General features: G+C 45.1%; 1 protein-coding gene across 1 annotated transcript; it reads left to right on the top strand.

Annotated features, from left to right (window-relative positions):
- Positions 1-14,222: 14,222 nt before the first annotated feature.
- Positions 14,223-16,293, top strand: bhlhe22 (basic helix-loop-helix family, member e22). The gene has a single exon (XM_076050314.1). The coding sequence runs from the start codon at positions 14,411-14,413 to the stop codon at positions 15,206-15,208; it is 798 nt and encodes a 265-aa protein (XP_075906429.1). The 5' UTR covers positions 14,223-14,410; the 3' UTR covers positions 15,209-16,293.
- Positions 16,294-25,733: the final 9,440 nt, after the last annotated feature.

Below are 25,733 nucleotides of genomic sequence, written 5' to 3'. Positions count from 1 at the left end.
CAATTGTTGTTTTTTTTTCTTATCGTGGTCCTCAGGATTGTGTGAAGGGTGAGAGAAAAAAATCTGCTTTGGCTCCAAATCAGTTTTTTTCCCCCTAATTCTTATTCTCAGGCCATACATAAGGCCAACAAAGAGCACTTGACATTCAAAAACAACGGTAATAACTGAATTAAGTTCACTCTGTCTTTTCTTGCGATTACTTCTCACTGGTTCTGTTATCTCCGCCATAGATATGTCTGAGATGAAAGAATCAACGAGGAGTAAAAAACAACGGTGCAAAAATTTTGATTCACAACCTTTAGTATATACAAATAGCTCAAGATCTAATCCCCCACTTTGCAGCAAGAAAAGGAAACCCGGTGCGTCTTAAGGCTGCGGGGGTCAGGAGTTAAATATTTTCTGCATCTCCAATTGGCTCTTTCCGCCACACTATTTATAGCGCGGGCAGAAAACAGCTGAGCTGACTGCACTGATGTCACTCGCGCTGATGGAATGCTTTGTTCCACAGTGTGTGTGTGTGTTCGCGTGTGCACGCGCTCGCATGCCACCTGGGCTCCTGTGTGAGCCCGTGGGGGAGGGTGGGGGAGAGAGCTCGGCGCAGGAGCCAAGATGGCTGACAGTTGCCCCCATTTTTTTAAAGCGTAAAAAAAAAGCTACAAAAAAAAAAAAAACCTGCACTATCTCCTCAGCCCAGGCCGTCCACGCCCCAAAAGAAAAAGAAGAAGGAAAAAAAATCAGTCCATACCCGTCGCAGACGCATTAGTTCTTTCAGCCGTGGCTCTGCGTGCTACGGTCGGGGAGTGGGGGAGGAAAGCGTGTCCGCGGCTGCTATTTCGAGCCGAGCGGCGCTCGTGCCAAACTAGGGTAACATCAAGGTGAGCGCAGATCGCGGCTGAATGGCTCTTAAAGAGTTTAACCGTTTGTCGCCGCGCGCATCGCAGTGCACGCGGCTGAGGCGCGGGAGTGCTATACCCACATATATTTTTAGTAAGCCTTTGGGCTTCTTTCAGTGTCCCTAAAAGAGCACGGTTGCCCGGCAACCGTTATTGTTGCCATGGAGATTCATGTGTTGGCAGCTGCTGCAATCAGCATTAACTCACGGCACATATTCTCATTCCGATAGTCAGGGCGCGATGGGAAGACAACTAGGACACACAGTCAGAGACGGATAGTAATCAGTGCGAAACATATGCTCGTGCATTAATCGCCGCGTTAATGCGATTATTTCTAAAGATATTTATGGCCGCGCTTCGGTGCAGTGATGGCACTTGACGGCAGGGGCGTAAAAAAAAAATACATATATATATATATAAAAAAATCCCACCTCATAAGAGATTCCCCCACTTTCATCTAATAAATGAGAGTGGGCTGTAGCACCAATGAAAACATCTCACCTCAAAAAGTTAAAAATGTCCTGCATTCATTTTCCTTTCAAAGCAACAGGGTAAAAAAGCTGTGCACATCCTGCTTCAGTGAACATTAATAAAACAACACTGCGCCTCTAGTAAAATGTAGCAGCAGGGCTTTGGAATTTGACGACTGTGTTCACTTATTAAGTGACTCAATGAGCAACAGCATCGCGCGGCAACCTTGCACCATCTGAGTGGCGGTCACAATGCGATTGGTGATAAATTTTGGACACTCAAGAGCTCAACGCGTTTTCTCTTTGTCGGCAGCTCTGCTGCTGTTTTCTTCTGACCCGTCGCGAGGGAAAATGTCTTTGCTACACCTCCGCGATTACTGAAACAATTGCAGCCCTGCTGAGGCACGTGCAGAAATTCTAAATGCAGTTATTTCCTCTTCGGAACACCCCCTGCCCCTCACCTTCTTTTCTTCCCCCCAGGAATGAGCTAGCATCGTAGCTTCACTGTTGATATCACAGGGCTACAAGGGGATAAAGAGGCAACGAAAAACAATAACAGACCCATTGACCCTCATTTCACAAACCTTGGGGGTATGGGAGAAATCCACTTACAAGTCTGGAGTAGACTGCTGATTGGGCCCCATTTATCTATATATCTATATATCTATATATAGATTTTGTTAAAGGACTAGAAAGGCAGTGATGGGTCCTGACTGGTGCCAAATTTAAGCTTTTTTTTTTTTTTTTTTTGACCTTTTGGAGTAATCTGTATCTAAATTTCTGCGCACCCATGGCAAGACATCTGCATCTAAAATCTAATCGATTCCAATTGACAAACAACCAATGTGGTTGGTTGTTACAAAAAAAAGAAATAACCCGCACAAAAATACGACAAAAAAGTATAATCACTTAGATTCTGCTGTTGCATCTAACTGAAACAAATAAATGGTCAATGATTAATAGACTTTGTTGGAGCATTGTTATGTCGCTTTGCGAGGATCCAAGCTATTAGAACAAAGCAATATTTAAATGCAAACATAAATAAGTTTAAAGAAGTCGGCAAAACAAGCACACATTGTCTTGAGTCTGTATGAAAATCAGGACTTTCCCTTTCAGCAACATTAGCCCCAAGGCCGCCAACTTAAAAGGAAAAAGAAGCATGTTAATGACTGACTAAATGTCCCTCCTCTCTAATGCTTTTAATTGCCCTACACAGGAGAAACATGGCTTTTAGAGTCAGAAGTGATAATCTACGGGCGTAAGCATTAGAATGGTGGCCGGCCATGCTTTCTCTGGATGCCGCTCGTTGACATTTAACATCACAGAGAGAAGGGAGGTGGAGAGCCAGGTGCCCTACATGCACATCTGACCCCCTGCTAATGTCAGAGGGGGAAGGTCCCACGCACTCCTCCTCACTTTACTACAGGGGTGCACAGCACACAGTATTCCCCAGCTTACACACAGAGTTGCCATACGTTCAGTACATCTTTTGAATCAACTGGAATTCATTTTGAGACTTATAGCGAAGAATGTAAACATTTCTGTACTGTAAAAGGAAGAATCTTTTTTGCAGGTAATTATGAGGCGCATTCTGCAAGAAACCTGAGCGGGAAAATGTTTAAATTTACCAAATAAAAGTCAAATACAACCAAAGATTTCACCTGAAACCACTCTTGACTCCCAACATTTCTAAATATTTTGCAGTGTGGAGCACATTTAAACCACATTTAAGGCAAAGCAATGCAGTGATTTCACAGTCAGCTCGATGCGCTTAAGGAAGGATGTGCACACTTTGGAGGACACTACAAATACAGCCAGCAGGCCTGTTACCCAGTGCAGATGACCTGGTTCTACTTGCACGCAACCATGAAATAACAACTGCTGTTTAGGGTTTGATGTCAGCTTGGGGAGCGGACGTCGTTCGTGCTCAGGCTAAGCAGGCGTGTATTGAAAAAAAAAAATTCAATGAGGTCATGGCCTTAAATAACGCAGCATCTGATGGGCAATTCTCTAATGGTGCAGGCTTTTTGTTGCAGGGCAGAAGTGGAGGATAGGACTGCATATACAATATAGCATATATATTTAGGGTAAAGTTTGAAGACTGTGCTTATTTTTTTGAGGAACAGCAATAAAGAAATAAAGAAACGAGATACAAACAATACTTGTAAATAAAGGATGTGTTTAATGTTGCAATATTTGCTGGGTCTCCATGAAGACTGTATACACTTTTCAAAATATGAGAATTGTGTTTACTGTTATGTGTTGTGCATTGGAAAAATGAACTTTGCCTTTCTGTTCTTTCACATGGGTCAATGTTAGAATTTGATTTGTGGCTTGAAAAAAGTTAAAATCATCTGAATGCACGTGACAAACAAAATGTCAAATACAAATGCAAATATCTGATTTTTACAATTTCAAAAAAGGATGAATTATTCTCAGAAAATAATTTTAGAACAATTATTCAGCAACAACAACAATAAGGGGCGGGGACGCAAAACGATTCATTTGATCAGAATCTAAATTAGATTTTAGATTTAATTTAAACATTTTTAATGCAGCTTAAAAACAGACAGTAAACATTAAAAATATTAAATATTAGCAGGTAAAAATTGCAGATATCCTGTGTTACTGCAAAACTTAATACATGCCTTCATAAAAATGTCATGTTCTCGAGTGTTGTGTTGTTCAAAACACAAAAACAACTGCAAACATTGTATCAAAATGCAACAACGGAAAATGGGTCAGAATCAGGTATCAAACATGAACATGTATTGTGTTTATTGGTCAATGTGTTTAAGATAATTATTGCTAAATTACTGCATCATGGTTTTTAGTTTTGCAGTATTGTAGTCACGAAAACAAAAAACTTAATAGAGAAATAGAAATAAAAAAAACTGTAGATATACATCAGCCCCAAACAGCCTTGCTAGTTTTCACTGAAATCAGATTATAATTAAACAACATTTTCTGTAATTTTTTTTTTTAAATAATTATGGACACACTAATCTACAGCATCAAGTCGTTAAACTGTTCAACAATTCCAGGTTTCAATTTCCAGGTTTTGCTCATTTGTGCATTTAAAGGGGAAGAGTGCACGAGAGGGCACGTGATACCAGCTTTGATGCACATTTTGTGGCCGATATAATTGTGCAAAAGCAACATCGTTCAGGCTGTCTGGGGTTTTCGGGGGTGGGGGAGGCCTGATGCATGATGCAAAGTAGAAGGGGGGCTGATGGAAGAAAGGGCTGCGCTTATTAAAGCGTCTCGTTGCTAAAACTGATGCAACTACAACGTTTACTGCTGCAGAGCTCGCAGCCTGCAGCAGCAGCAGCAGCAGCAGCCCGGATACATTTTTCCTCGAGACAGATACACCATGAAAAAATACCATTAAATCGATGCGAGGACTGTTTTAATGAGCGCTACGTTTGCAATAAAATAAAATGAAAATGAACATGTGGCCGAATTATTTTTGCCCATGTGAAATGAAGCTATGTGGCCGATTAAAAGCTGATTGTGAAGCGTGCTGAAGGTGAAGGAGGAGGCCATGCATTAAGATTCTCTCGCCGCACAAATAACAACGTCGCGTCGGGTGGAAAACGCGTGAAAAACGAGACGCATTTCGACGTCGCCTGCATGTGAAGTTCGAGCAGAGCATGAACACAGAGGTCGCAGCGATCCCTCGTTCCTGCGAGTGTTTCATTTCTTCTTCTTTTTTTTTTTTTTTTTTCATTTTTCTTTTAAAAGAAAAGTGTAAAGAGATGGTGTCCACTAATGGTAACGCCACTGACTTCACCGCTTTGTGCAAATTTCGTCAGCTCGCTTCAGCGCTGTGCGTTCGTCCCCGTTCAGTCCCTGGAGTCCTCGGACGTGGAGAACAACACGTCACCGTGCGACACAATTCCCGTCCCGCAGAACGCATCTCCAAAGGGAGGATTGTATTCATAAGACAGAAGGGGGGGGGGGGAATAGTCCAAATCCCGTCTTACTTGGCTTGCACGCTCCTTTTCCACCCGGAGACCGTCCGTGCACGGAGCCGCAACTTCCAAGCACAAGGCTGCAACTTTTCCAAACTTCCCCCCTTCTGTCCAAATGATGGAATGTCTATCCGCTGCCACAACTTATTTCTTTTCCCCCCTTTCTCCCTCAGCACTTTCCCTCCTTCACGTCACCCCCTGAACCGCCTCCCCCTCTACCCCCCCCCCCCCCCTTCTCCCCTCCAAAACATGGGGCCCAGTGCCTGCCTCTTGATTTATAAATGTTTATGTGTTTTGAAGTGCGGGACAAAAGGGACTGGCCTGTGACCCCTAGGAGTCCCGACCCTGCGCAGGTTCATTGTGAGGCGCTGGGAAAGGGGCTTTGGGACGGAGACCCCGGGCCACTGACCCACACACACCAGAGCTCTGCCATTCATGTGCGCAACGCTGCATGTCGCCTCGCAGCTCCCATTGTTTCAGCAGGAACAATAGCCCCCCACTCTTCTCTCTCCCTCTCCCTCTCTTTCAAACTTCCCTCTAAACGTGGCCTGACGCAAGCCCCCGCTGACACTCCACGTAACCCCACCAAAAAAAAAGGCAGAATATCTAAAAGTACATATGTTGACAAAACGACATTAGATTAGTGTTCGCTGCCGCTGTTGCATCACGCATCCATGTTGCATCACCGCACCGAGTGCGTCTCGCAGTCGTCAAAGGCCAGCGCTGTAACCGAGTGAAACAGTAGCAGCGCGGCTGCATGCGGGAGAGGAAGCGATGTGGAGGATGTGAGAGGACGAGAAATAAGAGACGAGAACGCGAAGAAACCGGGCGTCGATAACACCCACGGGCTGCATTATGACGGCGTGGACAATAGGTTTGCAGGTATACACGCGGGCTTTAGAAGCCTCTGCATGGGGTAAGTGGGGTTACTCAAATGACATCATACACGGGATCGTGGCTTTGATTGGACCTTTTTTTTCCCTCCCTGGGAGTCAATCACGACAGGAAGTGAGGGGGGGATTCAAACAGGGCAGTGGGGGAGTGACACTTGCTCCAATCGATTTCCGGCCTATGGAAGCCTGGTTTGCTATAGGAACGAGTCGAAACACACACAATTCTCGCGTGTTCGCGTGTTCGTTCCGTGCACAGGATCAGGTGCACACGCAGTGCCGACTCCTGGTGCAAGACTGACGGCTATAAAAGAAGAAGAAGAAGAAAAAAAGGAGAGCTGCAATTCTGCGGCCTGATGCGTGAAGCTGCAACGCACTAATGGACCTTTCAAAAGACAAACGGCATTAAATACGATTAATTGCGGCACGCACACGCACACACAGTTAATGCGCAAGCCTCGCCTTATAGCTATAGCCGCACGTATAAAACTGTAGCAAGGTGGTGGTGGGTGCAGCAGCGAGCTACGCTACACACTGATGGCACTATAGCGGCGGCGACACGCACGGGGGGAAAACATGATGGTAATATTAATGAAAAAAAGCAGACTGGAAATAATAACATAAAGCGCAGGAGATATAGGCTTCTCGGGAGCGAGCAGTGTGGGGGAAGAGGGGTTTGCATTTGCGCGTCAGTGTGGGCGAGCGTGCGTGGGGAGCGCGTGCGCGTGTGCAGCCGAGCAGAGACGGAGCGAGCGAGAGAGAGAGAGAGAGAGAGAGGAGGGGAAGAGAGAGAGAGAGATTTTATTGTAATGCACAGAACGACCTGCCCTCTTTTGAAAAAAGAAAAAAAAAAAAAAAAGGAGAGGGGGGGGGGGGCGAGAAAGCAGCAGCCATGCTTTGCAGTTGCCTGAGCGTCGCTCTCATTGGCAGTCCGAGCCTCGCAGCAAACGGGAGTCCCGGCTCGATCCGCCGCTCCACACCCCAAAAAAAGGAACCGGGAATACAAGGCGCCAGATCTGCACTAGAGAAATCCCACCCAAAGCGGCCCCCCAAATGCGGGAAGAAAAGCACAGTGGCGGGGGATGAATAACACTCGCATGGGGCGCGTGCAGCGGCTGGGATGCACCATATGGCGTGGACCGTTTTTTTTCTGGTGAGTGCTCAGTCCAACCATCGACCACTTGGTCCATTATTAATGAGATCTGCCTCTTTGTGCTTCGTCTCGAGCCGACAAAAAATGTTTTATTTCAGTTGGATCCGATGCAGGTTCTGATCTTCATGTATCTGCAGTGGTGCTGCTGCTCCACGTTTTGCGTCCCCCGTGCACGTTGCACTTGCCATTGTTATTGCGGGGCTTCAGCGGGGATGAACCATTCGAGGAGGGACGCGAATCAAAAAATAAATAAATAAATGAATAATACATCAACGCAAGTCATTCGTACTGCTGCACGGATCATTCTGTGTGGACGGTTGCATAATCAATGAGAGAGGAGGGAGGGCGTTAGACGTGGGAGCCTCGACGTTTTGGTGGTTGCGCGGTGCTCTACGGACAATAGGGGTCGTCTTCCCTGTCGGTGGCCATGCACAAGGATCCGGTGCGTGACAAGCGAAAGTGAAGCCCCCTCAGCCACGCACGGCAGATGAGAGAAGTCGCCCGGGTTTTCAGGGGATGGGATGGGGGCGACGTTTCCATCTAAAATGGCGTTTTCCTTTGTTTCCCTCTTCCCCTGCATTCTACCGAGAGTGTAAAGCACTGCCGCCGCCACCACCGCATCTTCCAAGCCTGCTGCCTCCTTCATTGTCTCCACGCTAGGTTTTTTTTTTAATTTTTTTACGCAATGTGGTTTGGCTCCTTTTTTTTTGCCAGATCGGACTGTCAGGTGTCGAAGCGGTCATCACTTTGACTAGAGGGGCTCTGTCAAGTAGGTATGCGCATCCAGATTACGATTAGACGTCAATGACCTCATTTAAAATCCAGCAATTCATTGGAAAATCTGCAAGTGCTTTGGTCTTTTGGTGGTCCTCGTTTTTTTTATTCTAAAATAAAAGTGATTTCCCGGCACTCTTATCAGGAGGGGCATGCTAAAGTCTTTATTGAAAGGGTTGCGAACACCCAGTCAAATGAGACAAAAAACCTTGAGCGTTCAACTAAATGCTCTCACATCAAACAGTAGGTGACACGAGCATCTCTCCCTCATCCCTCTCCCAAGTGTGTGTGTGTGTGTGTGCGCAAGTGCGCGATGGGGGGTGGGAGGGTGCGTGTGCGCATGCCCGTACATAAGTGTGAGTCTCTCGGCTGGTTTTGTGTGTGTGTGTGTGTGTGTGTGTGTGTGTGTGTGTGTGTGTCACGTACACGTGTGTTCTCATTTTTTGGGGGAATAGTGCAATGTTGCATAACCAGCTCGCATCCAATCCCACATTTTGGGGGCTTCACAGTTTGCCGGCCCATTGTAGGCATTTCCTCCACCGGCCCGTGCGCGCGCGTGCACAACCCCCTCTTCCTCCCCCCCCAGCTCCACTTCCGCTCAATTCATATTTGCCCATAAACATTAATAATCCGAATGGGACCGTCGTCACCCCCCCCCCCCCACCCCCCCTCCCTAGTTTCAAGGACACGGGATAGTCATGAAGGAGGGGGGGGGGGGGCGCTGGGTAATATAGAGGAACATCTGTTTGGTCGGTGACGTCAGCACCCCCCCCCCCCCCCTCCCTCCCCTCCTATCCCCTCCTTCTCCTCATCCCGATCCTCTTGCGCTGAAGGCAGATGCCTCATTTGTTTGGCTGGGACACCATTAATCCTAAAGTCGGAGGAAAAGAGCGGACGGAGGCGGATCAGTTCCCATTCAGGCGGCGTCGGCGGCGCTGCGGGGCTGCAAGCCTCGGTTCCGGTCAGTTCGCTGCTGCTGCTCCTGGAGGACTTGCGTGCGCGGACGACGACAGGTATAGACGGTTTGCTCGCCCGCAGGTTTTTTTTTTTTTAACACCGCTCTCCCGCTGCCCCGTTCGAGATTTGCGTCGGTTTCGTGTGACCCTCAAATAGAGACCGCAGAGTTACATGGTTGGAGGGGAGGTGGATGGGTGGGGGTGAGGGTGAGAAGGAGAGAAAAAAAAAAAATCAATATTTTGGAGGTGGACGCGGATCGTGTTCCGTTTTTTTTCTTTTTTTCTTTTTTTTTGCCTTTCTAAACAGGTCAATTTGGGATTTTGCCTGATCGAAGTCAGTGACGCATTTTCCTTTCCTTTTCTTGTAGATTCGCAATGGAATAATGGAGGACAACGTGAATCCAACCTTTGGAAACGGCGGTCCCCAAAAATCTCATCAGAAGGAGCCCTACGCCTCGGAGATATCAACATTTTTGCGGAAAAGCAATCTGCTACTTTGAGTCGTCATTTAACATAACAGGTTTTTCCTCTATTCCTCCGTTGTGTGTGTTTATGTTTTTTTTAACGTAACAATTTAGGCCTGCACAAAAACCAAGGAAGGATACAATATCTTTGGAGCCCTATGGGATTTTTGGATTTTTTTTTTTCTTTTCTTTTCTTTTGGTCAAAACTCGTCAAAACTCGTCCTGACCAGATACAGTATTTAGACACAAAGGCCCCCCGAAGGCTGCGAAATCATTGATTGTATTTTCGACGAGGTTCTGCGGTAAGGTTTACGGTGTCTTCAGCCGAATGACTGCGGCTGCTGGACGACACACACAAACACACACACTCGCGCGCACACAGAGCGGCGGATTTTGTCTCTCCGTGTTCACAGCGGACCTTGATTTAATGTCTTACAATTAAGGCACGCGGTGAATGCCAAGAGCTGATCCTACTTTCCTCGGCAGTTGTCATCTTCTTGCTGTGTGCAATTCTCACGGCGAGGCTTTACGTTTTGTCTGTGACTGTGACGCATTACGGTTTCTGTTAATCAATAAAAGAAATACACACAGTGGCTTTAAGAGTCTGATTTCCTTGTGATTTTGTGACTATTTAAGTGTGTGTGTGTGTGTGTGTGTGTGTGTGTGTGTGTGTGTGTGTGTGTGTGTGTGTGTGTGTGTGTGTGTGTGTGTCAGCGGGAGCTGTTCATCGGCGCACACACAAACACGTCGCCTTGGAGCGCTGTCCAGCTTCTGTGGTGCTGAAATCTGCGCACCACCAATCAGCCTTTTGTTTCACTCGCCTGCCGCATGGAGAAGTGAAAAAGGCTCAACTATTTGACCGGAGTTCAGGAATGCAAGGCTGTATGCGGCGATTTTTTTCCTGCGTACAAATAAGATCCACACACACACACACACACACACACACACACACACACACACACACACGCACACACACACGCGCAAGCAAGTGGACGTTCAGAAAAATCAGAAAGTCGAGAGTCTGTAAATGAGCTCAAAAATTCGCATATTGTGGTGATTTGATTTAATTGTATTTCCCGAAATGACTCAAACCTAATGCAGTAATTTTATTATAGCTATAATTTCTATTATGAAGAGTAACAGCCGTATTTCATGAAATGTCTGGCATGGAATTAAATATTTTCATTAGTGACACCTAGTCCTCACACTTGCTTTGAGTGCAATTGTTAAGAGTGGCACATGACTGTGGCGTCATTTTCACCAGCCAGCAAATAACGTTAAAAGACCCTCTCCATGTCAGGAATATTAAAACGATTTATGATTTCCACATGAACATATATAGTGAATGTAAATGAGGAGGTAGGTTCAGCTCATCCGATACGAAGTCAAATGTCAAAATCAAGCCAGTGTGCAAGGGTCTGTCAACGATGCCTCGCATTCCTTACTGAGCGCTCAGATTCAAGCAGGAGTTTGTCTCGTGGCATTCCTGCCCAATAAACCCAAATCCTTTCCGATACGGACCCCTAGTGGACCGAACGGAAACTGCACACACGCACATCGGACCATCTTAGAGGTGCCATCGGTCAGCCACAAAGAAACAAAAGCAGGGATCATTGTTGTCACTACCTGAGTCGTATATGTATTTTTTTTTACAACTCTTTGAATACACATTAAACACTGGCAAAACAATATGTGTTCAGAACATTAAAAATCAGCTTCATTCTAGAACTATATATGTGTATTGATCATCTTAAACGTCATATCAAAGTAAAGGAAGGACAGACACTGACCTAGAAATGCAAAAGGTCGCATACAACATTAACGGTTTCAAACATCAAGGGAAGTAGCAAATGAGAGGGTAAATATAATGTCAGGTGAACACGTGACAGGACTTGGTGTAGAACAAATTCAGGTTGAAAATTTAAAAACTATATAAATCTTCTACAGGCCAAGTGTCTGCTTTCCACTGATAACCTAATATCTACAAAGACAAATGAAGGCCACCAGGAAGCAATGGGGCACGTTTAACTTGCCACTGTTTCACTCTCATCATCTTTTGACTCCAGCTGGTTCCACCATGAGAAGTCAGTTACTGCCCTCTTGTGGATAAGAAAATAAAATGACATTTATTTATTTTCTTAGAGGACATTTATTGAATTTGTGAAACCTCATGATACACAGCTACCAAATGACCACATGGTTGAGTTAGTTAACTTAAAAAAAAATCTACACAATGGACAGCAAGGCATCAACTTCTTTTCACAGCAATTTGGAAAATTTCACCAATTTTTTTGACCAAAACAGTTGATATTCCATAGGCACGGTCATTGAAGTCCCACTGGATGTAGATAAACTCAATAATGCTTTTATCTCAGGTTGACTGGATCATTAAAGTGATGAAATTCCTACTGTTCTCATCCTAAATACTAATTTTGAAGAGGTACAAGACAAAAGTAGAACTTGTTTGAAGCATCACAGTCTATGAACACTAAGTGAGATCTGACAATCCCAATACAACATGCTTTAGTCAGTTTGGAGCTGCGCTCCTTTCTCTTAAACGTCTCCTCTGTCTCAATCTAAATGGATGCCTGTGCACCTTTTCTTACACAGTTTTGCCCTCCATAGCCTCTTCATTACCAAAGTGCTGACAGGCTGTGGCTGTAATGTCTGTGGCACCAACCTGGCCCATCTTATCTCATTAGCTGGACCTGATTGGCCATGAAGGTGTTCTCTTGCTGCCACTAGACAAAGTGACTTTCTTTTTTAGCTGGCATTAGATCATAATCCTCAAAGTGTTCTTCCTTGGCAGCTTCAAGTCGAAGGAGATTTAACATACATTAATGAAGAAGTGGCTAGAATTTTGACCAAATATTAACCTTGAACTTGGTATACCATTTGGTGGCGCTACTGGAACTGACATGAACACACAACACAAGTCCAACAATTTTAAACAACTCGGCAAGATCAATTACTCCCGCGAACATTTCACGTTTTTCAGTGAGCTCTCAGTTACATCGTAGACATCCCAGTACCAATGTTATTGATGTGATGCATGATGTCATCAATGGCTGGCTCACAACAGCAGCATGATCTTTCAACTGAGCAAATCACAAACATATGATACTATTTCAAATACAAGCAGCATTCAAGCGTCAAGTAGCGCCATCGAGTTGACATGGAAAAACTTCCTTAAAAAAAGCTACACAGAAAGAATACAAACACAATGTCTACTCTCCAAATTTTCTCTTCATGACAATGAATGGATCAGATCAGTGTCTCAATGTGCCCTACTTGAGCCTTCCAAAGAAGTATTTGGAGCGCTGTCTAACGCTGTAGGTTAACTATTCCTTTTTTTTTTTTTTTTCAATTATTTTTATCCCCAGCAGAAACATCAAACAGCTGTAGTTTAACAATCTAATATAAAAGGGAACGCCAAAGAAAATGAAATGATATAAAATATGATAAACATTTATGGACCACTGCATAAAACTGACGCAAAAGTGGTGGATCACTGGCTTGATCAATGTGGATGTACTACATATAATCCTCCAGTAGATGGCAGTATAGGTCCAAGTTATTTGGGGAAACGCTGCGGGGTTGTTCAACGTGGGAGTAACTGCCAATACTGACGGGGTTATGACCACAACAATGAAACGTGACTATGTGATGACTTTATTACACTCTGTGCTTGAAATCACGGTGATAATAATCATTAACATTATATTATTACTTTTTTTTACTGAACGGAATAGAAGATAGATAAAGTTTCCTTTCTCTCCTTCTTCTCTTAATTCACTGCGCCCACAGAGAAAACGTAACGAGCTGATTTTATTTTACGTACGCGCTAACAATATAATGATGTTGTACAAAGTCACTAAAACGGCCTGTGTTGCAAAGTAAGGACCCATAACATTGGCCCATATCAATACCCTGATAGCGAAATGACACATTGAATAAACGTTGAAACCTGGGCATTGAAGCGCGAAGTAATTTACACGTTGAATCAACGTCGTTTTCAACCATAACTTTCCTCCAAAGAAGTCTAGAGGGGGGAAATGCTTTAACACTTAGGGGGGGAAAGGCATGACGATTTTGATTTGATGTCTACAAATCACTCTTAGTTGATTCAATATATATGCACATTACCGTTTATATGATGGTTGAATCATCGCTGATATAGTGTTGGCTATGGTTGAAAACACAATGTTGATTCACCCATATTTTGCTATCTGGTTCGCCTCCTTTGTCTTTGAGCGAGCGGAAACAACAGTAAAAGCTTTAAAGTTACATTCCTGCAATAAATGGGAGGCACGTTGTGCGCACGCGGCACTGTTTGTCATCCTGAGATGTCATCAATTACACCGTTAAGCTGATTGGGTGGAGGGCAAGAGAGGGGGGGGCTCTCTCTCTCTCTCTCTCTCTCTCTCTCTCTCTCTCTCTCTCTCTCTCTCTCTCTCTCTCTCTCTCTCTCTCTCTCTCTCTCTCTCTCTCTCTCTCTCTCTCCCAATAGGCGAATCCTTTTTAATAACCCGCCTCAGGATAATGATGTAAAAAGACTCGAGCGTCTCGTGCGTAACGAGGATCATCGCGTCGATCCGGTGAAGTTGAAACAGAGACGTGGCGAGAGAGGGAGAGGGAGAGAGAGAGAGAGGGAGAGAGAGAGGGAGAGAGAGACGGCACTTCATGCGCGAGTCTTCTCCTCGTGTGCGTATCTGAGCTGAGCAGACCGCAACTTCGGCGCCGGAGAGAGAAAAACTCAAGAGAAGCGCGTCAAGACTTTCTCTGCACAAGCGACTGCTGCGCGTAAACGACGAGGGGGAGAAGAACCAGCCAAGTATGGACAGGAGGATGAACTTGGCCGGCGGCACGGGGGACATTTTTCACAAAACTCTCAGCGCCGTGTCCACCAAGAAGATGGACCCTTACAGGTCATCCGCCGGCATCGAGCTCCCGGTCCGAGATCGCCAATCGCCCATCAGCTGCTTTGACCAGACTGAGTCGGACCCGATTCAGCAGGGAGGACTGGCGGGAGGTCGAGCCGGGTCGTTGGGTCTGCCGACCGGATCTTTGTGCGTCAATTTCGGCGAGAGCGCAAACAGGAGCTTGGTGGCGGAGAGCAGCGGAGGAGAGCAGAGTCCGGACGACGACAGCGACGACAGGTGCGACATGATGCTGAGGACTGGGCCCCCGGGGAAGGGTGAAGGAGGTAAGAAAACCAGGGAGCAGAAAACGCTGCGGCTAAACATCAACGCCAGGGAGAGGCGACGGATGCACGACCTGAACGACGCGCTGGACGAGCTCAGGGGGGTCATCCCGTACGCGCACAGCCCGTCGGTGCGGAAACTCTCCAAAATCGCCACTTTGCTGCTCGCCAAAAACTACATCCTCATGCAGGCGCAGGCCCTGGAGGAGATGAGGAGGCTGGTGGCGTACCTCAACCAGGGCCAGGCCATCTCCGCCGCCTCCATACCGGCCACCACTGCCCTCGCGGCGCCCACCTTGAGCGCGTACGAGCAGCCGCCCGGATACCCCCCCTTCCCCACCGGAGTGGCGCCGTCTTCCTGCCCCGACAAATGTGCCCTGTTCAACAACGTCGCGTCCAGCCTCTGCAAACAGTGCACTGACAAGCCTTAACTGAGAGCGACGGAGAGTGTAAGAGAGAACTATAGACTCTGAGAAAGCACACCAGATATGAGACGGCACTTCGAAAGGAAGGGGGGAAAAAACACTTTTGGAGAGGGAAAACCACTGACGGCAGGCTGGGGACAAAGACGCACCACCGACTTTCATAATATAATGCAAAAGCTCGCTTTTTTCAGTTCAAACAATACTTGATTGTGTACATAAATCATCCTTTAAGTGCTAGTATGACTGACAGTGACGACCAAACTGAAGTCCAAGCAGGCCTGAAGTAAGAAGTGAGTTTGGCGGCCACCTCTTTGCTCTGACATGGACCCGTTTTGGAGAGATGGGCGACCTGACAACCTGGACCGTTAGTCCAACATCTTATTTCTGCTGCTTCCTCACTTATTTTTCGAGCTGTGTGTGTGTGTGTGTGTGTGTGTGTGTGTGTGTGTGTGTGTGTGTGTGTGTGTGTGTGTTTTATGATTCACTGACACTCGCGCTGTCTCCCCACTGGTTCAAGGCCTAATCCAACATCTGAGCACACGTTAAAAAGGAAAAGTTAAAATGACATTGACCGTTGAGTCGTTTGATCGCCCCTGCGGGCTATTTATGTGCTAATACGGAAACTTGTTGATAGTTGAGCTCGCCATTTCTTTTTTTTTTTGGGTCACTGTGACGATAAAGTACATTTTCTCAAGAGAAAAAAAACTGAATGAACGAGGCGAACGATGTTTCGATGTGTGTGTGTTTTTTTTTTGTAAACGACCATTTTGAATATTTATATTGGACAATTAGTATTGCACAATGTAGGGTTTTCTTTTGTTTATGTATCTTTTGTCCATTTGCCCCCTTCCATGGTCTTCAGATTGACCGCGTTGTCAGGTCAGATTGTGGATTATTGTAGATACAGTAGTTATTCTCCGAGTAAAGAGGGCCATTTGTATGTATTTCAGTGTTAAAAAGCTTTATTAAAAATATTTTGAACAACAACTGCTGCTGTTTTCCACATTGGATTTAGAGTCGCCGTAAGAGATAACAGTCACACTTTTCCCGCACGGGAAGAAACATGGGCAGTGAATATGCTATTTTTATTCGTGTTAAACCATAAAAGTTTTGCCGCTAATCTCAGAATAAACATCATCTCCCACCTAGTGTCATCTTGGTCTATGCGAAATATTGCTAAAAAGGACAATGAAAAAAACTTTTAGTTCCTGCGGAAATTGAATCCTAATATAAATCGTGGAAAACAAAGCACATCGAGGAGCGTCACCAAAACAAACGCGTTCCTTTCTGCAGTGTGAGAAGTCATGTCAGACTCGGCGACCACTATTGTGATTGTGACTAAAGCGATATCCATGACGGTGTTTAATAATGTGATAATTCGAAAACAAGTGTGTGAAGGAAAAACTGTCGACTGCAATACCTGCCCGCACATAATGAGGCGCATCGTTAAGGCAATTAGACCTCCAGAATGTGATTAAGGAATGTAATTACAACGCTGTTCATTGCCGTAATTTGGTGTCTTTAATCACAACGCAGCCGTCAGCTGCACTCCCTTCGTCTCGCCCTTTGTCCCCCCCTCAGTCATCTGTCCACAGCGAAACATTCTGACGTGATGCAAGACAGGTATTAACTCCAAAAAATACCCGGAACAAGCTTACAAGGATCAAAAATCAACTCTGTTATTGCTTTGGTTGCTATAGCTGTTGTTTTGTTTTTTTGTTTTTTAATCCAGTCATCATACATTTCAATTTTACACTAAAACAAAAACAAATTTATTCAAAATTATTCTAACAATTCAACATTTTCCTCTAAATAACCGTAACAATATTTTATTTATTTTTATTTTTTAGGATTTTTTTGAGGAAGTGGATTAAATGTCAGTAAAGTCAGTGTGTGAGTTCAGCACCACGGATAGAGGCAACAGATTTGACAGGAAATAAATACCCCTTCTTCTGCAATTTTTGCACTATTTTGCAATAAATAATTAAAATTTTAAGAAACACTTTGCTGTAATATTTAAGCAGCTCTGTGATGGCAGCACAATGTGGAATTTTCTCGACAAGAAGACAATGTTACCTTCAGCTCAGAATGACAATAAATTCTGGTTTTCTCTCCTTTGTTTAGATGAAGCTAATTTAGAGTTCAGATGTTTCATGAATTTAAAATTAATCCAATAGTACTGATTCGTTGAAAAGAAAATAATACGGATACATGCCACCCAAAAAAAATATCAAAGCTTCTACCAAGTAATTTAAAGAATAAAAAAGATTTAATAGATATTGTTCTCCGTTCACGACAGTGGTTTGGCCGGTACGTGATCACTTTATGTCTGTATCATGAGCCACCCCGACAGCAGGGTCATACAGTGTCCCACTTAATCCCATCACACTCCGGAAAGCCTTGTGTCTTCACAGCACAGACCTTCATCCAGAATGGAAATCACAAGAAGACATCAACACGGCATGAATCCATATTGATCACCTTTTCAACTTGAGTAAACAAATATCGTTATTATTTTCCCATCCACTACAGATTGGCGAGTGAAAACATCACAAAAAAACATTAATTATGCAATATGCATTAATGCACAAATGACTGGAGCGTTTAACCCATACTAATATTCACATTAGCTGAGCAGAGAAAATTCCCCAGGGGTTAGACAGGCCATATGTGTGAGGCCAACAGAACACAAGGAAAACACACGCACGCACGCACACACACACACACACACACACACACACACACACACACACACACACACACACACACACACACACACACACACACACACACACACACACACACACACACACACACACACACACATAAACCGAGGGGATGACAGCATTTAGGTGAAGTGTCACTTGATTGAAGTCACATGATCATATTGGTGCCGATGTGGGAAGTCCCTCACACTCTGAAGTTTCTGCCATTGTTACAAGTTGGTGGAAATGTCGTGTGTACACAAGGGGCTGGGAAATGTTATTTGGCTGGGTTGGACTGTGCAGTGACGCAGCACTCTCATGAAACCTCATGAAGGGGAGACAACTAGGCGGACCGAGCTGCGAGCGCCTGGCCACACAGCCGCAGCCAGCAGAGTCATAATAAGCACCATCGCTTTTATTCACGAGTCTAATAAAGCCGAATCTGTCTTAAGGACGTTTACGGCGAGATCCGGGGCTCATGAATAAAAGTGGGAGATAAAAACAGCGCTTTTCATAAACAATAAAATGTCCAATTTGCCATATCAAGAGCCAGCAGGGTGCCTATTCATAACTGGGGTTGTGATGTATATGCGAAGGATGATAAACATGAAAGTCAAAACATACAGAAGAGCGGCGAATTGAAATGTCCTCGCGTCCTATCAGCAAAAGACAAAACTCTGGCAGCGGATCCATCCATGCTGTGTCATACACTGTGTATGAAGATATATGTGGTGCACCGGCTCAGGCACCAAATCAAGTGTTGGGTGGTAATTCACTTGTGTCAGCCTGCTGATAGCAATGCATAATGTTGTTTTTGTGTTCACTACGGGGTAATAAAATGTAGGCTAGACGTCTTTGCACCTGGCCACTGCAAGTCTTTTCTAACAAACTGTTAAAGTACCAACAATTGCTAAAGGTGTTGTACCAAAATAAAAGGAAAAGAAAAAAAGTCAGACAATTTTAAGGGGGTAGTTTTTTCCAAGAAGTAACGAGAAGTGCCTGTTATGTTTGTCCTTTCAAACTGAAGCTGAAGACGAGCAGTGCTGCAACTTTTGGAAAGTGTTTAAACTCTTAGAAAGAGTCAATAGTTACACTATTTTTTATTTCAATGCTTCGGCACCTGCACAAGCTAGGAGAGGTCAATTTGTTAACATCTATGGAACATTGGACTACTACATTATAACAAAGAGAACAATATAGTAAAGGATTTTTTTTTTTTTTTTTTTTTTTTTACAAACAGTCACATTCCATTTAAATTTATCGGCATTGATGTGTTTTTCCCTCCCTAGCTGGTTTGTTTTTATGTTTATCTACAAAGCTCCCAAATTAATTGGACCATTTGTTTTTCTCTTTCTGAATGGCAGCCTAGAGGTCATGTGACATATGGTGTTTAGTTCCGAAAGGACAATAAATGACGTGACGCGGGAGTTTAGTCTCATCCGAAATGCTATTGTTTAGTAACATCTCTAATATTCAAACAGCCCCCATATTAATCAGATTAGAGCGCCAATCCCCTAATCCCTGTTTACCGATGGCTCTATTCTGGTGCCTTAATCTGATGTTCTTTTATTCCTCGGAGGATGAAAACCTGTCATGGCCGAGCACAATGATTTGGCTTGTTGTTTCAGACGGGGCCGGCTTGCTCGCTTGTACGGGTTTGTGTTTTTCTATGCTACAATTCAATCTAAATTTGAGTGAGTAAGAACAGGGAGGCAGTGCAAATCCTTTAACTGTGCAAACATCACATAAAAAAATGTAACTGCTGCCAGGAGAAAATTTCCTCTCAGTTTGCTGATGTCGTCGTTTCAAGGACCTCGTTAGGTCCGGCTATGTAAAGTTTGATTTCTGATGACAAATACTTAAACATCAAACCTGAAAGGTTCATAGAAATTGTATCTATGTTCTAACCTATTCCAGATGAAATAGAAGAAATATGAGCAAATATCGTAAGGAAAATAATAATAATAATAATAATAATAATAATAATACTTTAAGAAACCAAACAGTTGTGAACTTGGAATGTTTTTTTTTTGTGTGCGTTATTTGTGAGAGAGATACACACACATACACACAGGGAGGGATCCCTTGTCCTGATCAATATGCAGATGCTGACCCTCTCAGGGTTCATTAAAGCGAAAGCAAGGTGGATTTCATCTCCGCTCTGATATTCATTACCTCTGGCTTCCAGATTGAAATAAAGACACGATGATGACACAATAACGGGGTGAATCACTCACTGCTCATTTCACGCGCGCGCACACACACACACACGAAAAGCTTGGCCAGCAGAGAATTCAGATAAAGTACTAAAGAAGACGTTAAAGTAAACCGTGCGTTCTACTTCCACACTGGAAGCTACTTTGTTCTGACTCGTTGCAGCCGTTGTAGCACTTGATCGCTGGGCAGATTTCTGATTAAACGCACTCGTAATCTAGAGATTAAGACACATTTCAAACGAGATCAACCACAAATGCAACAAAAACTGCCCACATGAATAGACACGAAGGGATTTTTTTTTTTAAAAAAGCGGAATCCTTAATGCTTTTAAGAACGCTTAAAAAGTAAACTACAATAAAAATATATTTTTCAAGGAATGCAAAAGAGAGAGGGAGTGGGGAGTGGGGCGAGGGGCGCGGGGGGGTTGAAAATGCGAAACGCCAGAGGGGCCTCATCCCCGCGGTAGAAAATCTGTCACGTTACCAGAGCATGAAGGCCTGGCCGTTAGTGTAACACTTGCTTGGCTGATCTTGCTGATGCGCCGAGTGCTACTCAAGACTTGGGCGCGTCTGCCTGAGCGGAGGTCTTTAACAGCCATGAATGCCAAGCATGGGGGAGGCAGGCCAGGCCAAGCGTGTCCGCGGCAGCCCGATGTCCTTGGCTCGGCGGCGGCCTTCACCTCACACTCCCCGCACAGTGAATTTTATGGCTAATTTCCGGCAATTTATCCTGGCACTTTGAGAAGAGAGATTCCTGCGGGAATAATGTGCATAATTTGCATAAATCATCCTGATAGAATGCATATCAGCATGTAACCCCTCCCACCCCGCAACCTCACCCATACCACCCAACCTCACCCCCTCCCTTCCGTCTGATGCTGCAGCGTTTACTTTGTAATCACAACTGACTCGTCTTCGCCTGCGGATGCACAAGGACCACGGCGAGGGGGTCTCGAATTTAGCCGAGTAATTACAAAAGGAATGAGACGCACGCACACACACACGTGGGGTTGCACTCAGAGACGCATCGACAAACACAAAGATCTCCAGAAACAAACGCTGGCTTCCATCTGTATTGGCAGACGCAAAGTCAGCATCTCGCGTGAACTGAAAGCAAGTACGCGCCGAATAATTTAATAATTTCATTTTCAACTGAAAAATTGCTTTTTTTTGCAGGCGTTTCTATTGAATGGTGTGAAGCGCATAAGCCGTAATTCTCATAAAATCTCGTCCCATGACATTTATGAGAATTTGCTAAACCGAGAGTTCGCAAATATCGCGAAACCTTTTAGCAATATTTGAGAGTTTTTTTGAAATTTAGGCATTTCCATTACCAATTTTTCCTTGCGATATTGACGACTTGCGCTATTTTACAGGTAATGGAAACGCAGCTAGTATCGGACTTTATTTACCCTGTGCATTGTGCAGCAGTGAGCCACCACAACCACAGTTTGGTCCACACACAGGCCTGTTAGCGAAACCTCCCTGTGTGTTAGCGACCGGTCGTCTGATGAGAAGAGATGTGTGTGTGTGTGTGTGTGTGTGTGTGTGTGTGTGTGTGTGTGTGTGTGTGTGTGTGTGTGTGTGTGGCTGCGTGCGCAACCCCCCCTTTTTTTTTTGCTGTGATCTAATTTGACGTACAGTGAGAATGTGCATATTCTCTTGGACTTGCCTTTGTTACTATAATCAGCCACAGTCAAATCGACTTTGCTGGTCGAGGAGGTGCGAGATGAAGGAGGGGAAACGGCGGACGGTGGAAAAAGGCGAGCTTCTGGGCCCCGTTGTGTGTGTGTGTGTGTGTGTGTGTGTGTGTGTGTGTTTTATTTTTTACAAAGACACAAAGCACACGGCCTGAAGAAAATGCTATGCAACAACGAGCGGCGAACGAGAGGGTCGCGGCTTAACTAATGTGAGCGGACACACAGACAAAACACGGCGGTGCAGGGAAAGAGCCGTGAACTCGTTACGTGCATTAGATTCCCTGAGTGACGTGACAGAAGCTGAAGTGCGCGTCTGCACTTGCGAGCGCTTTGGAAAAGCAGCCTTTATCGGAGTGAGCAGTCTCTGTGTTGTCACTCCAGCGGGTTCTTCCACTGGATCTCATCCCGCGGTCTCCAGATCTCAGATGGCATCGCTGGTGACAACGGGGCGGCCCGTCGGCCGGGTGGACGTTAATCACAATAATACGGGGCAGGCTAATCACGATTCACTGATCAAGCGCTAAATGACATGCCTGCCGCGGCCACTGTAACCAGCACGGCGCTGAGGGTTTCACACAACAAGACTAGCTGCTGTCTGGGGGTGGAGGAGGGGATGGGTGGGTGGGTGGGGCAACAGCGGTTATGGGGCTGGTGCACAGCCATCCAGACAATAATTACTCGATGACTGTGGTCACATTAGGGATCAGTCAAAGCAGATTAATTTCGACTGATAGCATTGGTCCCTCCTAAATGCAGATTTTCTTAATAAGAGTGAAATTGTGTCGCTGAGAGGGCGACGCACCGCGCGCTTTGGCTATATACCCGCCCACCACCAACGCCGCCACCCCCACAATTATGTGGAGAGACAATGTCTTCTTCTTCCTCGCGCAAATCAAACAGCACTCGTGAATGTCAGCGGGAAGAATTAGCACGCAAATGTGTTTTTCAAGTAGCCCAAATGTGTGTTTGTGTTTGTGTGTGCGTGTCTGCGCGAGCGCGCGCCTGTGTGTTTGCACGCACGGCACTAATGAGGCTGTGTGCGGCGCGATCGGCTTTTCACTAAATACCCAGAGACCCCGAGAATTACCCAGAGCAGAGAGGACAGCATCTGTTTGTGTGCTTGTGCCGAGCAAACAAGCCAATTTAGAGAACACCAAGGGAGCAGCTAATAAACACAACCTTATTCCCCTTTCCTCCTACACCTGGCTCTGAATTATGCAGCGCAGCTACGCTTCGGACGGCTGTCTGTCTTTGTGGGTTTGTGTGCGTGCGTGCATGCGTGTGTGTGTGTCTGTGTGTGTGTGCGCGCGCACGGGAGGCAAGGTTAAATCCAGGCTGTCCAGTGTGCAGGAGAGCCTCCTCTAGGTTTTCACACGTACCTGTGTGTACGTGTGCGTGCACGAGCGTGTGTTTCGCGGGTAGGGCAAGCAACTGTGTGGCACGCACGCACGCCACCATCCATCACTCTACAGTAAGAGGCGTGACAGCGCTGCCGGGAGACGGCAGAGCGAGCCGCGGCCCGTCGTGCCCTGGTGTCTTTGTCTGAAGTGTCACGCCGCTCCAAAATGTCTGCCCTGGATTTCTGGCACGGCAGCAGCACGACAGCGGACACAACCGGTAGACTGGCACGAGCTTGGCTCTCTGTCTGGGGCGGAAAATGTGCATTTGACTTCATCATTTTGTGCATGTGACTTAAATACCAGGATGCATGAAGTTTGTTGTGCCGGCTTCGGCGAACAAACAAAGTCTTTTCTTCGACCTGCAGCTCTGCCCACCACCATCACTGACTGTGATATGTAGTCAAAGTGACACCGACCGAAACCCCGCATCACACCAGACACAAAATGGCCGTCCAGAGCCAAACCACGCCTGGACGAAGAGGGCTGTACAAGACAGTCTTATCAAAAGAAGCAGGAAAAAAAAACCTCTGCACAATTTTTTTCCTCCACAGATTCAATTTTTTCTTCCAAGCCAACCACAACTCAAGCACACAACTGTGGAGGCAACTGGGATTAAATCAGGTCAACAGGCTTCTGCACTGAACAAGAGCAAGCGCTGACTGAAATTCATTTAATCAGGTAGAATACTTAACCTTCAACCTTGTTTTGGGATTCTTCACTCTTCGGTGACATGTTTAGATTTATGTTTGGGGGAAAAATAAATAAGTAAATGCAGCTCAATTTACCCCCCACGCATTTGCATGTAAATTTCTTATATCAAAGTTGAGATAAGGAAGTATCTCGCCATAAAGTGCGCTCAATCAAGGCAGCGATCCCGTTCGTGCCCTTCAACCACCGGCGCTACGAGTCCTCCTCAACGCTCGCGTGTCACATACCTCGCAGCCTTATAGATTAAAAGGCCGTGTTCTGTCAGCCTGCGAGCCTGCGAGCCAGGAACACGGCGGAGCGAAGGCGTCGGGTGAAAATAAGAGCAAAAAGGGGAGATTATTCTGAGTTATTACATTGATTAGATTTCCAGAATGCTAATTAAAAGATGTTAGAACATGGGCTCAGCCAAGGATCAGTGGGCGCTAATGAGGACCAATAGGCCTCTGTAATCAGCGGCGTAATGAGAATGAGGTTTCGGCGTTAAGTTTTCAGGGGGGAGGGAAGAGGTGGATGGACGGGAGGTGGCTCCGTTAGATCAGCAATCCTCCAAAACTCATCCCGCGCCGCCATTACGTCCAGTAATGGTCGGCTTTGACGGCCGTGGCAAAGGGATATAAAAATAAGATAAGTCAAAAGCAGAGTGAAATTCAATTACACTAAGGGGGTTTTGCACAGTAAAAATATTTTATTATTAGACAATTAACAGGATGGCTTAATGGCTGAAGGTCACATACCCCCTTGTCTTGTATTACGATAAGGCCCCTGTAAAGTTATTGGGCAGTATCTTTTGATGGGAAACCCGTTATCCCACCCTGCTGCTCCTCCTCCTGCCGGTTCCTGCAGCTTTTATTGTTTGAACACTTTTCATGTTCGGGATGAAAGAGCATAAAAATCTGTACAAATAAGCCACATGGAGATTTTTTTTTTTCCCCACCGTCTCTATCAAAAATTCCCCTTGTCTGAGGCTGTCTTTCATTTTCATTGGAATTAAATGCTTTTACTGCTTGTGTATATTATAAGTATGTTATGTGAATAAGAGAGAAAAGAATGAAATATTGGAAATTAGAGAAATGAAGATGTTCAAGTTATTATAAGAAATGTCACATTTGTCAATCTGAAACTCAAAAAAGGGAGGTTTGATTTTCACTATATCCAAATTTAGCATGTGTGAGCTGATTAATGCATTAAATAACCGTTTCAGTCATTGTCTGCTTTGCAGAAAGGAAAAGTCCGAAGAGGAGGGCCAGGGGTGGGGCGGGGGGTGGGGCGGATCTATCAGTAATAAAATAAATAAAAAACAAACCAGACGGTTAAAAAGTCAACTGGAATTAGAAGAGTTGTTACTTATTCAGTGAACGGTCATTATTAGCAAATGAGCCTCGGTGACAGGTGCGCCGCACTCGTTTGCAAATTAGAACGTATCACTACAATCAGCCCGCTAATTTATCAGAAATAATGGGCTGCGTTGAAAAACAGGCTGGTAAATACCCAACAAGAGCGTCGTCTTAATGGGCCCCACAGTTTACAGCCTCCGGTGCCCTGGAGGGACTTTAAAAAGCAAGAGCCACAGGAGCAGGAAACAACCGGATTAACAGATTGGAAGTATTTTTTTTTTTTTTTTTTTTTTGGAATCACAAATTTTCTTGCTTGTGAAATGTAAATTTAATATGAAACAATGCAAGTTTTAAGAGGAATTTTGGAAAATTAGCCATGAAATTGAATGAAAATGAATTAGAATAACATCGAGAATAAGGATGATACTTTCTTTGCATCTGACCTTTGTTCATCGATTGGAGCATCAA

The sequence above is a fragment of the Nelusetta ayraudi genome, unplaced genomic scaffold (genome assembly GCF_046127955.1).
Source record: "Nelusetta ayraudi isolate G7.1 ecotype Tasmania unplaced genomic scaffold, CSIRO-AGI_Nayr_v1 ptg000127l, whole genome shotgun sequence".
NCBI lineage: Eukaryota > Metazoa > Chordata > Actinopteri > Tetraodontiformes > Monacanthidae > Nelusetta > Nelusetta ayraudi.
This window is presented reverse-complemented; position numbering and strand designations above follow the sequence as displayed.